The sequence below is a fragment of the Ochotona princeps genome, chromosome 4 (assembly GCF_030435755.1).
Source record: "Ochotona princeps isolate mOchPri1 chromosome 4, mOchPri1.hap1, whole genome shotgun sequence".
NCBI classification, from domain to species: Eukaryota; Metazoa; Chordata; class Mammalia; order Lagomorpha; family Ochotonidae; genus Ochotona; species Ochotona princeps.
Window position 1 is genome coordinate 40550575 of NC_080835.1, and position 14415 is coordinate 40564989.

At 54.8% G+C, this 14415-nt stretch overlaps 1 protein-coding gene across 6 annotated transcripts in view; it reads left to right on the forward strand.

Moving 5' to 3' along the window:
• Positions 1-14415, forward strand: part of PLEKHA7 (pleckstrin homology domain containing A7) — a 211446-nt gene that overhangs the window by 188376 nt on the left and 8655 nt on the right. For 5 of the 6 annotated variants that reach the window (XM_058663296.1, XM_058663299.1, XM_058663298.1 and 2 more), the window contains 9 exons: positions 155-235; positions 971-1120; positions 1659-1760; positions 7251-7359; positions 7459-7697; positions 10646-10834; positions 10918-11035; positions 11626-11729; positions 12257-12457. In XM_058663296.1, coding sequence (XP_058519279.1) covers positions 155-235; positions 971-1120; positions 1659-1760; positions 7251-7359; positions 7459-7697; positions 10646-10834; positions 10918-11035; positions 11626-11729; positions 12257-12457 — 1293 coding nt within the window. The remainder of the gene's footprint in view (positions 1-154; positions 236-970; positions 1121-1658; positions 1761-7250; positions 7360-7458; positions 7698-10645; positions 10835-10917; positions 11036-11625; positions 11730-12256; positions 12458-14415) is intronic. The other variant, XM_058663297.1, reaches the window with a different exon arrangement.

The following is a 14415-nucleotide window of genomic DNA, read 5'->3' on the forward strand; positions in this document are numbered from 1 at the left end:
AGCAGGGTGGCGGGCTGGGGCCCCAATCGCCACCCCCACCCCAGACCCAGGGCGGGCAGCTGCTGACAGGCCCCGGTGCTGCTGTGGCCAGAGCCTTCCCCGTCGCACACCCGAAGCAACCTCTCAGCTCCTCTCCAACCTTTCCCGTCTCCAGGTGAAGCTGAGTGTCTTCTGTGAACAAGACAGGATCCTCCAGGACTTGGAAGACAAGATCCGGGCTCTCAAGGAGAATAAAGTGCGCTTCAGTGCGGCAAGAGCGTAGCGGAGATGGGGGTGTCTTGTCTGCTTTGCTAAGACACAGCCTGGTCTTGAGTTAGCATTGGACAGCCTGGGGTAGTTCATGTGGGACAGTGTCTCTGGGTTTAAAAGGTGCTCCTGGAGATCTAGGGAGTACCTGCCCATTTATGTGAAGCTCCACCCTCGCCCCGCCCCCTGGCCCATCTCTCCTGAGAGGAGGTTGTATGATGCCCTCCAGGCCCCCCCGAAGCCAAGGAGTCTGGCTCCCTGGAGATGTGCCTACAGCTGTACTAGCTCAGCTCCCAAAGCTCCTTCCTCCTGGACCTGGGCCTTGGAGGCGGCACATCTGGATGGGAGGCAGGACAGCAGGAACAGCCCTTGGGCCATCAGTGCTTGCTTTCTTTGCTCTTTTTGTATTTCAGTAAGGCTGTGTTGCTGAAGAAGTATAGTCTGTCCCTTTCTTCCAAGGGCCTAAAGAGTTTTCCTCCCACTCATTGGTTTGTCCTCATCTTTTACTGGCTGTGGAGTTAGATGAGGGTGTGAGGCCGAGCTGTTAGGTGACTTGTCCTGTGAGTTAAGTCAGAACTGGCTGCAGAGCGCCCTCCCCCTCAACCTCAGCTTGCCTCTGGCTCCTCCCCACCTTGATCAGGCCCAGCAGCTTTGTTGGCTTCCTGCGGGGGTAGAGGGAGACCTCTGGTCCCAGCCTGTTGCTCTTGGGGCCTCCCCGGTGCAGGACCAGCTGGAGTCGGTGCTGGAGGTGTTACACCGGCAGATGGAGCAGTACCGAGACCAGCCCCAGCACCTGGAGAAGATCGCCTACCAGCAGAGGTTGCTTCAGGAGGACCTTGTCCACATACGGGCTGAGCTCTCCCGGGAGTCCACGGTGCGTAACGGGTGCAGAAGGCTCAGGCACTGTCCCTCCTGGATGGGCTGGTCAGGTGACTACTGGGCTCATTGCCCAAGCCACAGCTGACCTGGCAGCTGAGCACAGGAGTCTCAGAAGAGCAAGGCTCCTCCAGGCCGCGTCCTGACTGTGGCTTGTCCAGAGCGGCCATGGCTGTCTCCACCCAAGCTGATGACACCCAAGGGACCAGATTTCTCAGAACAGCCTATAGGTCTGTTCCCCTGATCTCTGCAGGTTATTCTAAGCTGTCAGAATTTCCAGTTGTTTATTTGTCAATCTGATGGTGTGCAGGTGGCCAGGGTCAGAGTACCAATGAGCAGATCCTGTATTCTTTCCCCTCCTCTGTTCCTGGATCCCTTCCTCCTCTTCCTCCCCTTTCTTCTCCTGCATCCCTTCCATCCCCTCATCCCCGCCCCTGCTCTCCCCTTCCCCTGGCTGGGTCAGCAGTGGTCAGCAGCATAGGAGCCCAGGAGGTGTCCTGCAGGCAGGGGCCCAGCAGCATTTGCTTGCCCAACAGGAGATGGAGAATGCCTGGAACGAATACCTGAAGCTGGAGCGCGACGTGGAGCAGCTGAAACAGGCCCTGCAGGAGCAGCACAGAAAAGCCTTCTTCTTCCAGGTGACTCAGCTCTTCCCACCTCCACAACTCAGAGGCTTTCTCTGCCGGGGCCTTCTCCCTCTCGGCCTGGACCCTCCAGCTCTATAAAGAGGACACCCCAAGCTCTTCTATGAGGCCACACTGAAGAAGGGGCCTTACCCAACTCCTGCTGCCTCTCTGCACTCCAAGTTTGGGAGCCATTGTACTTCTTTTTTTTTTTTTTAATTAATTTATTTTTGTTACAAAGTCAGATACACAGAGAGGAAGAGAGACAGAGGGGAAGATCTTCCATTCGATGATTCACTCCCCAAGTGAGCGCAATGGCTGGTGCTGCGCTGATCTGAAGCCAGGAGCCAGGAACCTCTTCCAGGTCTCCCATGTGGGTGCAGGGTCCCAAATCTTTGGACCGTCCTCGACTGCTTTCCCAGGCCACCAGCAGGGAGCTGGATGGGAAGTGGAGCCACTGGGATTAGAACCGGCGCCCATGTGGGATCCTGGCGCGTTCAAGGCGAGGACTTTAGCCGCTAGGCCACGCCGCCGGGCCCACCATTGTAGTTCTGATCAGACACCAATCCCAAGTGCCTTACAAGGTGTCGAGAGGGCTCAGTACACCTGGGAGTCTTAGCCCCAGCTTGGGTTCCCAGCTCATCACTTACACAGCAGCAGCAGCCCCCAACTGCCTGCCCTCCTGCAGTCACGAAAGGCGAATGCTATCAGGCGTTTCCCTGCTAGGTGGAGGGAGGTCGGTCCATCCAGGCCCCTGTGGCCTCCAGGGTCATTGTATTGCTGGGCCCTTTGCCAGGCTGGGTGATGGGCAGCCTCCTCCCACTGAAAGCTTCCTCTCCCCAAAAGGTAGGATGATGACAGCACCTGTGGGGTTTCTCTTACAGATTGGGTTCCCCAGCCTCCCAGTATTCCCTACTCCATTGGGGTAGCCAGCCAGTCTTGCGCTCAGTGGCTTGAAAACACTTGAATATTGTCAGCCTAATTAGTCAAGCTATCCATTGTCATTACCAGCTCCCAAACCATCTCCTCCTGTTATGCCTGTTTTTTTGGCCTCTAGTGATCTGTATGAATTTTAGCAGTAGATTTTTGTTTTTCTTTTTTGTTGTTTAGATTTTTGTTTTACCTATTCATTCTTCACATTTCTGTAATGATGTGAATAATATATGAACACCTCTCTAAATAGACCAGTGAGAAGCATTTACACAAAATATTGAAGTTCTTCCCTATCTGTCCCCATCCCCCACCATCCTATATAGAATCAGTACTTGCAGTCTGCGATGTTATCAGCCGTGCCATTTTCATGGGTTTCTAAAAGTAAGCACTCGCACAGAATTGTATCATGTATCTGAAAGTGGGAGCAGGTGCAGGGCTTACTTAAAGAGGTTCACACACATTGTTTCATAACTTAGTTTCTTTAAAAAAGATTTGTTTTATTTATTTGAAAGTCATGGACATCTTTCATTTACTGGCTTACTCTGCAAATGGCCACAATGGCTGGGTCTGGGCCAGGCGGAAGCCAGGAGCCAGGGACTCTGTCCAGGTCTTCCACACAGGTAGCAGGAGTCCAAACACTTGGAGCACCTTGTGCTGCTTTCCCAGACACATTAGCCAGCATGGATCACAAGTGGCACAGCTGGGACTCATCTGTGTTCCCGTGTGAGATGCTGCTGCCATTTGCCCAGGCTTCAGCTGCTCACTTTCTTTTTTGGATCATGACTCCTGTTCTGGAAATTCTTCCGGAAAAGATTCCTCTCCTCTCCCTCCACTTCCCCCATTTATGTTACCTAACACAATGACTATTTAAATACAACTTAAAACTAAAATGTAGAGGCTGGTGCTGTGGCGTAGTAGACTAAGCTTCCAACTGTGGCATTGGCATTTCATATGGGCACCGGTTTGTGTCCCAGCTGTTGCACTTCCAGTCCAGCTCCTGGGAAGGCAGCAGAGGATGGCCAAAGTCCTTGGGCCCCTACACCCAGTGGGAGACTCAGATGAAATTCCTGGCTTCGGATTAGCTGAGCTCTGTGCATTGCAGTCATTTGAGAAGTAAACCCATCAATGGAAATTTCCTTCTCTCTCTGTCTCTACTTATTTCTATAACTCTGCCTTCCAAATAAAAATAGATCTTTAGAATGCTAAAATTTAAAAGGTGATCCTCTCTTCCACCAGACACACTGCAGATACTCGCTAGCCACATGCACTTGGTGGCTCCTGTGTCAGATGTCCCAGGTTACAAAAAATGTCCATAATCCCAGAGCTGGGCAGCACCGGCCTGTCGATTAAGTTCAATAATTCTTCTTTGCTTCTATGTCCATTTTTTAAAAAGATTTATTTATTTTTATTACAAAGCCAGATATATATAGAAAGGAGGAGAGACAGAGAGGAAGATCTTCCGTCCAATGATTCACTCCCCAAGTGAGCGCAACGGCCAGTGCTGTGCCAATCTGGAGCCAGGAGCCAAGAACCTCCTCCAGGTCTCCCACACGGGTGTAGGATCCCAAAGCATTGGGCCGTCCTCGACTGCCTTTCCAGGCCACAAGCAGGGAGCTGGATGGGAAGTGGAGCTGCCGGGACTAGAACCAGTGCCCATATGGGATCCTGGCACATTCAAGGCAAGGACTTTAGCTGCTAGGCCATCGTGCCAGGCCTTGCTATGTCCATTTTTAAAATATTTATTTATTTATTTGAAAGACAGAGTCACAGAGGGAGAGAGAGGTCTTCCATCTACTGATTGACTTCTTGGCTGGCCACAATGGCCAAAGCCAGGAGCTGCCTGTAACGCCTGGGTCTCCCATGTGGGTACAGGGGCCCAAGGACCCAAGCCATTGTTCATGCTATCAGCATGCTTCCCAGGCATGCTATCAGGGAGCTGGATCAGAAGTAGAGCAACTGGGACCCCAACAGATGTCCATGTGGGATGCTGATGCTGCAAACGGTGGCTTCAACCACTATGCCACAGTGCCACCCCAACTACGTACTGTGTCATAGTCTGGCTATTCCCTGATTTATTTAATCATTTCTCTTTATGGACATTTAAGTTGTATCTCCGTGTGTGGCTTTGGTAAATGCTGCTGTAGTGAGCATCCAGGTAGCTGCTTTTTCAAACCTTGAGAAGCATTTATTCAAGGTTGGCTTCGAGGAGGGGACTCACTGGGTTGAAATGGGTTCAGAGATGACAAACACTACCAGATCCTTCAAGAAGAGGGCACTGATTGATCCTCCCTCCTCAGCGAATGGGAGGGCTGGCCCTGTTTGTCCACACTCTTACCAGCCATTACCACCACCAGTCTTTTTTTTTTTTTTCAAGATTTATTTATTTTTATTGGAAAGGCAGATTTACAGAGAGAAGGAGAGACAAAGAGACACATCTTCCATCTGCTGGTTAATTCCCCAAGTGGCCACAATGGCCAGTGCTTAGCTGATCTGAAGCCAGGAGTCAGGCGCTTCTTCCAGGTCTCCCACGTGGGTGTAGGATCCCAAGGCTTTAGGCCGTCCTCTACTGCTCTCCCAGGCCACAAGCAGGGAGCTGGATGGGAAGTGGAGCATCCAGGACACAAACCAGAGCCCATACAGGATCATGGTGCATGCAAGGCAAGGATTTAGCCACTAGGCTACCATGCTGGGCCCTTGCCACCAGTCTTTTAGTTCTTGCCAGTTTGCTGGCTTACAAGCAACATCCAGGTTTAATGTGCATTGATTTAATGACTAGAGCCCAAACATCTTGCCAAAAACTAGTGGCCACTTGTACTTCCACTGTGTCTTATTTCATGGAGCTTTAATGTGCAGCAAGCCCAGTGTTCCTGTTGCCCTCCAGAGCACACATGACAGTGTCATAGGCCCTGCCCCAGCGTCGCTGGAGGACTGAGCCTGGCACGTATCAGTTCACTAGCATAGAGGCCGACCCAGAGCCAGGAGCCTGGGGCTGGATTCCTGCCTAGCCGTAGGCACTACTCACCTGTTTCCGAGTGCTCAGTGCCCTGGGAAGTGACAGAGCCCTGCTTGGAGCCGTCTGTACTGCATCTTGAATAGTCCTAGACCAGGCACACCGGTTGAGCCCCGTTGCATCACGAACCCTGGAGCTGCGTTCGCAGGCCCACACACAGCTTCTCAGTCCCAGGACTTGGTAGCTCCCTATAGCCAAGGTCAGCGGTGAGAAAATCAGTGCTTTTTTATTAAAGTAGGGTGGCTTTACTTCCCGAGAATCTTGTAGCCCCTGGGGCACCCAGGAAGCCATGTGAGAGGTGGAGGTAGAACAGGACACGGACAGGTTGTGTAGGCCTGTGCTGATGCCAGCAGGTGGGAGCCTCCCTGCCCGTGTGGTATGAGGGTACAAGAAGGAAACCCCCCCGTGTTCCCTCCTCAGCTGCCCTTGACTCATCATGGAGCTCTGGGGTCCCTTCGCTGTGGGAGGGCAGGGGCGTGGAGACAGGTCTTGACACTCTTCCCTTACCCATGGGAGCATCAGAGGAACGGACCACGGCAGGAGTGGGGGCACTCTGGAGGCGGGTTACAGCTGACACACATGACGGTCCCCTCTTGTCCATCTCGGGCAGCGCCTGTTCAGCTCCATGTCTGTGGAGCTGATTGCCCAAGATAGCCCATCTAAGTGGATTCCTTCAGCGGGGTCATGCAAAATGTACATGGTAAAAAATCCTGCATGGATTCTTTTTTTTTTTTCTTTTTTTTAAGATTGTTTGAAAGGCAGAGTCAGAGAGACGTTGATCTTCCTCGTTGGGCCTGCCTAAGCTGGGAGCCAGGAACTCCATCCAGGTCTCCCACCTGGGTGACAGGGGTGTAAGTACTTACGCCATCTTCTGCTGTCTCTTCCAGGCACATTAGCAGGGAACAGAGTAACCAGCACTTGACCCTGCACTCATATGGGCTGTCAGCATGGCAGACAGCAGCTTAACCAGCTCTTCCACAATGCCAGGGCCTATACATGAATTAAAAAAAAAACAAGGAGTAGGGCCTGGCACGGAGGGCTAGTGGCTAAATTCCTTGTTTTGAACGCCCCGGGATCCCATATGGGTGCCAATTATAATCCCAGTGGCTCCACTTCCCATCCAGCTCCCTGCCTGTGGCCTGGGAAAGCAGTCGAGGATGGCCCAAAGATTTGGGACCCTGCCCCCGTGTGGGAGACCTAGAAGAAGTTCCTGGTTCCTGGCTTCAGATCAGCGCAGCACCAGCCATTGCGCTCACTTGGGGAGTGAATCATCGAATGGAAGATCTTTCTCTGTATCTCTCTTTCTCTCTGTATATCTGACTTTGTAATAAAAAAATAAATTTTTAGAAAAGGGAGTAGAAACAGCCACCTTCACAGGTGATAGCCACTCTGAAATTCTTGCCAAGACCATGGCTTGCACTGCCTGTACTTACCCACATGTAGTTTCTGAAGGGAATGCTGCCCCAGGCAAGGATTTATTGGGAAATGCAAGGATAGAGGCTCAGAAGAAACTTCTGGCTGGCTATCATGAAACCAATGGACCATCCATCTGTCTTCCTCAGGAGAAATCGCAGATCCAGAAAGATCTGTGGAGGATCGAAGATGTCCTTGCAGGTCTGAGTGCAAATAAAGAGAACTTCAGAATCCTGGTGGAATCGGTCAAAAATCCGGGTGCGTGTGATCACTTCCCAGCCCTGTGGGGCTGTCTCCCATGTCCTCTGGTGAAGGAGGTCTGTTTTACACCATCTTTGCTTCCCTCTTGCCCCTCAGAGAGGAAAACGGTGCCTTTGTTCCCTCACCCGCCTGTGCCTTCACTCTCGGCTGCACCTGTGGAGAGCAAGCCGACCCCGCAGCCCAGCCCTCCCTCCAGCCCCGTGCGGACCCCTCTGGAGGTGCGACTCTTCCCCCAGCTGCAAACCTACGTGCCCTACCGACCTCACCCGCCCCAGCTGAGGAAAGTGACGTCACCCTTGCAGTCACCCACCAAGACCAAGGCTGGCAATGGCGTTGTGAGTATCCAGGCACCTCTGGAGAAACTTGCCGGAAGGCTTGGGTCAGGAAAGGGAGATGGTTGGAGTCGGAGTGGCTAAGGAGCCTGAGTGTGCTTTGCCTGCCACCGCGGCTGTGCCCAGGCCCTCAGGACTGGGTGCACACTGAGGGATGACTTAGCCAAAACCTCCCATTTTGCAGTGGGGAGAATTGGGGCCCAGCGAGAAGTGACTGTGCTGGGTGATGGGGTGGAATTTGTGACTGCCGTGCAGAGAGGCCCATGGCTGTGGGTAAGGCCGTCCCCGTGCAGGGCTCCGTGCAAGCCTGCCAAGAGCTCTCCTGCAGCCACAGAGTGTGCAGGCAATGAGAAGATTCCAGCTGCAGAGCGTCCATGCCCCACGCTGTGCTTGCTGTGACAACCACTTGTGATCCATGCCAGACCCCACCATGGGTCATGGGCATGGAGGGCAGGGCCCCTGATCCCACAGATGGAAGCACTGAACCCCAGGTTCTTGACATTTGCTGAGGGCCTCAGGGTTGGGGAATCCAGCCACAGCTTGCGGGCCATCTCCACTTGGAGCCCATGCCCTTTACTGCCTACTTAGACCCCCAACCCCAGGTCACGTCTGTGGCCCAAGAGCTTGTCAGGGCCCCACACACCTTGGCTTGCCTGGCACGGAGAGGGTCCAAGTTGTTGGCACAATCTGGTTACACAGACTTTGAGGACCTGAAAGCTTTGGTGAGGAAATATGCTAGTTCCTGTCCCCAAGCTGGAGGACATAAGGGGTCTGGCCCAAGAATGTGGCTGAGGGCACCTTGAGGTGGGTTTCTGCAGGGCTTTGGGGAGCTTTGCCCGGGCACCACCTGGATGTGGGATCTCTGTTAAGGTTGGTGCACTCCACGGGAGTTCATGTACTAGACCTTGCCATCCACCTGCTTCTGGCCAGGGCCCAGGGCTCAGAGCTGGAGGATCTCAGCACTCTTCTCGGCCCCGCATCACAACAGCAAACCGGAGCCTCACCATAGCACAGGCGGGGCAGGCACGGGCAGACAGCTGCTGAGGCAGGGCAGGGTGCCCACCAGTGGGCAGGTGGGCCAGTCGAGGAAAGGGAGGACCTGTTAGCTGAGCGCCCGGATTCCAGCCTTGGTGTTCTCACTGTGCCCTCAGCTTTCCCTTATGCAGAACATTGCCGAGGCTGCTCCTCACACAGCCCAGCCCCCCAGGACCCTCGGGCAGAACCTTCTGAACTTGGTACGGAGTCAGGGTCCCTTGTGGTGCTCTGCCTCACCGCCTCTGGCAGTACCTGTGAGTTGATCAGTTGTAGCATTCTGTGGAGCTGGAAGCCGGATTTGAGTGTTTATAGCTGTGAAACAGTAGCGCCCACCCTGGAAAAGGACAGAGGACAATAATTTAACAAAAAAAAAATAATAAAGGGTCCCACCCATGTTACACCAACACTCAGAACAACAAGTAGGGCTTTGCCAGCTGCTACAAGCAAGGAGCTGGATCGGAAGTAGAGCTGCCAGGACTCAAACCGCACCCAGATGGGGTGTCGGCTCTGCAGGCAGAGGCTTAGTGTGCAGTGTCGCCATGCCAGCCCCCTGACACACTTTCTTCATGCCGATACAGAGGACTGGACTTCTTCAGCTGGCATCTTTTCTTCCACATTCTTTTTTGAGATTCACCTATACTGTTGCAAGCTGTTGACTTGTCTTCTTGAATTTAATGTCATCTTTTATTAGATAATAGTCTCATATATATGTGCATAATAAGATGCCTCCCTCCTTCGCTCTGTCATTCCATTTCCTTGCTTTGGAGACAGTCCATCTAATTTGCTTGGCTGGTGGTGAGGCGGAAGTCCTGCCGGCCTCCCCTGGGAGAGGCCCTGGGTGCCTGAGGCAGGTGCCCCATTGTCCCATCTCAGGGAAGTGCATTGTTTTCTTAAAAAATGCTGATCATGCTTGGCCTGCTTTTGCCTGAGCAAGATTTTGAAAGCAAAGCCATATTAGACTGGAAGAGGAGAGCTAAGAGGGAGGGGGCACAGTGTCCCTCCCTGGGGTAGGGGTGATTAGTGGCAGCCAGGGGGAGGTGCCCATCTCTTGCTGTGGAAATGACATGCAGGCTTCCAGGAGCCTTGTGGACTGGAATTCAGGGGGAAGCAATTCCGCTACTGCATGTCAGGGAGCGGGCCGCATGGCAGCTGTGAGTCACTCTTCCTGGCCGCCTCTGCTGGCGGCGTCAGGAAGGAGGAAATGTGTTGTCACCAAGCACATTCCGATCAGAAGGGCAGGAGGAGGCGGATGCTGCCACAGGAGCCAGTGCGCCGGGCCAGGGGCCCCCGCGTCTGAGTGCGTGGAGTGGGAGAGACGGCTGCTCTGGCGGGGGGGACCTGCTTAGAAATCACAGTGAGCATCCCTCCAACCCCACCCCCATCTTGCACCAAGTAAGGGGAGCAGGTGGCTTCATTCAGTGCCAAGAGCACAGACCCAGAAGGCCTGGGTCCTGGATTTGGGAACACTGGATATAGAGGTAGCACTTGGGAAAATTTTATTTATTTGAAAAGCAAAGTTATAGAGAGAGATACAGGGACAGAAATTTATGTTCTACCTGCTGGTTCATTCCCCAGCAACAGCAGGGCTAGGCCAGGCAGAAGTCAAAAGCCAAAAGTTTCTTCCAGCTCTCCCCCGTGGGTGACAGGGGCCCAACCACTTGAACCACCTCCTGCTACTTTCCCAGGTGCATTATGGAATGGGTATGGAATGCCAAGTTGTAGGTGGCGGTTGGACCCACTGCTCGCCATGCTGACTCTTCATGGCTCCTCTAAGGCAGGTGTCTGTGGCCTTGGCTGAGGTGGTCCCTGAGGTGGACAGGCCCAGCCCTTGGGTGTACACTGTGGCCATGCTACTTAACCCACCCACCTCCAACTGCATCTCCGCGGGCATTGGCTCTGATTCTCTTTCTGAGCAGGAAGACGAGGCACCTCCCAGGCCCCCGCTCCCCGAGCTGTACAGCCCTGAGGACCAGCCGCCAGCTGTGCCCCCGCTGCCCAGGGAGGCCACCATCATCCGGCATACCTCCGTGCGGGGCCTCAAGCGGCAGTCGGACGAGAGGAAGCGAGACCGGGAGCTGGGCCAGTGTGTGAACGGGGACTCCAGGGTGAGCTGGAAGGGTGGCCTGCTGTGTGTGGGTGGAGGGAAGACAGAGGTTGGACAGGTGTGACAGCCTGGGACTGCCCACAGGTGGAGCTCCGGTCATACGTTAGTGAGCCTGAGCTGGCAACCCTTGGCGGGGATGTGGCCCAGTCCTCGCTGGGACTCGTGGGCCTAGACAACAGGTACCAGACACTGCCGGGCAGAGGTAAGGCAAGCCCCGGGGTGGAGCCCTGCAGGGCCCCATCACCACTCACCACATTGGCAGGGAGGCCGCGGCCTCTGGACCGCATCCTGGTCCTGTCCCTGTTTTATCACCTCTGACTTCAGGCAGGAACTGGGATACCAGAGGCATCTGGCCTGGTGCTGGTTAAGCACTTTCCACCTAGTGTTCAGAATAGTGTTAGGGCGTGAGCTGCCAGCTAGTCCTTCATGATACGGCAGGGCCTCTGCCCCTGCAGGCTGGGCACTGCCTCCTGCTGGCCGCTGCAGCTCTGTCCCCTGGCCTCTCTGTGGCTCTGCAAGGCCTGTCTGAGCCAGCATGCCTGCTCCATCCTTGCTGTCTGCCCGAGCTGGGATGTACAGGATGCCCAAAGGGCACGGCCCCTCCTCCAAGCTGCCCATCTGCCAGCAAGAAAAGTTCAGGGGAGCCCACAGTGGGGACAGATGCCCCCCCAATCTCCCAACCTGGCCTTGCTCTCCCACCCCCAGGGGTCCAATCGGGGGGGGGGACTACAGGGGGTACATCCCGTCTGCCCCACCATAAATTGGCTTGTGCTCCTCCTTCGGCTGGCGAAGGACTCTCGGGGTCCACATCACGGCTGCAGCAGTCATCCACCATCGCCCCCTACGTCACGCTCCGGAGGGGCCTCAACGCCGAAAGCAGCAAGGTACCCTCTCCTGTGAGTGACCAGCCTTAGCCAGGGCCTCCCTGCCCCTCCAGAGGCACAGAGAGGGGGCTCTGAAGTCACAGTGGCCAATGCACCTGGCGAGCCATAGGGATGCCATCCGGGGTGGCCTTGATACCTTACCCCCCCCATCCGGTAGGGCCCCTGGCACCTACTGCCCCCTCTCTGTTTCCAGAGGACCCCTCCCTCATCCATACAAACATCTTCCACCCCTCGGCCTGCCTGTCAGGGACCTGGGAGCGAGTCCAAGGGGTCTGCCTCCCAGAGTGCAGCCTCATCGCTGGCCACGTGTGTGTCCACCTGGACAGGCCTGGGCCTCAGCATACACATCTGCAGAATGGGGTGCTACCCAGAGAGCCTGGGACGGCTGAAGGCACCCTGGTACTTGGAGGGAGGGTGGGTCTGTGTGATTGAGAGCGGCCCAGCCTGAGAGGAGCAAGCGAACAAGAATGGGGACAAGGCCTCAGGGTGGCCACCGCCCATTCCCAGCACAGCTCCTGTGTGTCTCTCCCCTTCCTCAGAGACCCAAGAGTGCCTTGGAGCGCCTGTACTCAGGGGACCAGCAGCGGGGCCGCATGAGCGCCGAGGAGCAGCTGGAGCGCATGAAGCGCCACCAGAAGGCCCTGGTCCGCGAGCGCAAGAAGACGTTGAGCCACGGAGAGCGGACTGGCCCTCCTGCGTCGCGCTACCTCAGCCCTCCACTCCCCGGGGACGTGGGCTCAGTATGTTAGGAGGGGCCAGGCAGCAGGGCTGGGGCGGGGAGCAAGAGCAGGACAGCACACCCTAGCCCATGGGCCGCTGGTTGACACAGATGGTTCTGACTGCAAACGCTCCCACAGGGGTCGGTTGTGCAGCACGCCCCAGGCCAGAGCACCACCTGGACCCAGAACTGGAGTGCGGCTCCCAAGGCAGAGCCCCCCAGACCTTGAGGACACACCTGGCATATTCTCAGAGCCAGGCCAGGAGAGGGATCTCTGCAGGCATTCGGGATCCTGGCAAAGATGAAGTACTGGGGAGTGTGGGGATGCAAGCTGGTGAAGGGAGACAGGGATAGGATTTGATGAGGAAAAGCGCAAACGAATCAACCAGCCTCCCAAAACCTCAGCCGACCTGCTGCCGGGTCTGGCCCCACAACCTGTGGTGCTGATGGGCCAGCTGGGGGAGTCGGTGCTGCCCCCTAGTGGTGCGTCCTGGCACTACAGCCCCCAGTCACCTTCGATCCCACTTGGAGACATTCCACGTGATTTTTCCCGTGTTGTTGGACATCCTGTGTCTCCTAGACCTCTAGCCTGACTGTCCTTCCCCTAATTCATGGCACAAGCTCTTCGGCTTTTAGTGTGACCGCTCATTGCCTCTCTAATCCTGCCTGATTGTGTTTACAGACGCTTCCGATATGCACCTAACGTTTTCTAACTGGCTGGTGCTCCTTATTACCAGGCTTATCATAGCAGCTTTTGTCACGCTAGCCTAGCAAGCAGGTGTGTGAATTGCCTTTCCGCTGCCCTCCTCCAGGCCTGCTCACTCCTGCCCAAAGCCGTCCCCCAAGCCTGAGCCCAACCGCTGCCTGGAGACCACAGTCATTGGCGGAGGTCTGGGCACGGAGTGTTGACCCTAATCCATGCCTTATACCTGAGCAGTAGACACGGACTTCAGAGTTTGCACGTGTGAATAAGTTCTCCCAAGTCTGAGGTTGTTTGGTTTCAATTCCTCCGGTCCTATCCCGCCACTTCTTAATGGGAAACCTTGTGTGTTCCTGATATTTAATAACATGAACAGATAGCAACATATTCTAGATTTTCAGAGGGTTTCTCTGCAGCTGTTAGACACCCACGGGATAAGACCCAGGACACTCCTATCATGAAAGGGTGCAGAGCTGCTCACTTTAAAACTTTGTAACCAAATGTCATACGCAGTAACACCTTTTACTACCTGAAGTCGCTAATGTAGAGGTTATTGCAGAATCGTCATTTAAACACATTGTCATTTTTTTGTTCTTTTTGAAAAAGGCTCATGTAAGTCTGTGCATCAACGCCAATAAACGAGTTGCTTAATGGTTGTGGATTGGCGTGGTTCTTCCCTAGGCTCGCTGGGAGAGTAGAGGCAGCTTTCCTGTCTGTAGATGCAATCAGGCTGGCTTGCCCAGAGGCCCTCTCTGTTCAGAGCACTTGGGAGCGTGGGTGAAAATGTGCATTTTCTTTGTGCTTCAGTCCATTTTTTCATGCCTGGAATTTCAGCTGCCTCATCCTGCCAAATTATTGGACAAAGGGCAGATGCATTGGTTTGCAATTAGTATTGAGAGCTTGTGCATGAATGGGTGGAATGTGCTACTGGGCTAGAGGTTTGGGGTTTGGGGGCACAGGGCACCTGAGGCAGTCCTAGTTGGTTGGCAGGGGCTCCAAGTGGTGACTGGCATGGGGGCCACGAGGAGACCCCTGGTAAATCGGTGTCTGCCTTGCTTCCGCTCAAGAGGAAGCTGTGAACCCCTGCTCTTCCCAGTGACCTGCTCAGCGGCCCCAGGCTCATACGGACGCAGGCCCTGGGCGAACAAGGGGCCGTCCTGCAGCTGGATGGCCATGCTTGGATCTCCCGGAACACCTGGGTTAGGTTTTCCCTCTTGGGAAAAGAGGTTTGCTACCAAACAGCCATGGATCCCACGGCACTGGGTGTGGCATTTGGATTT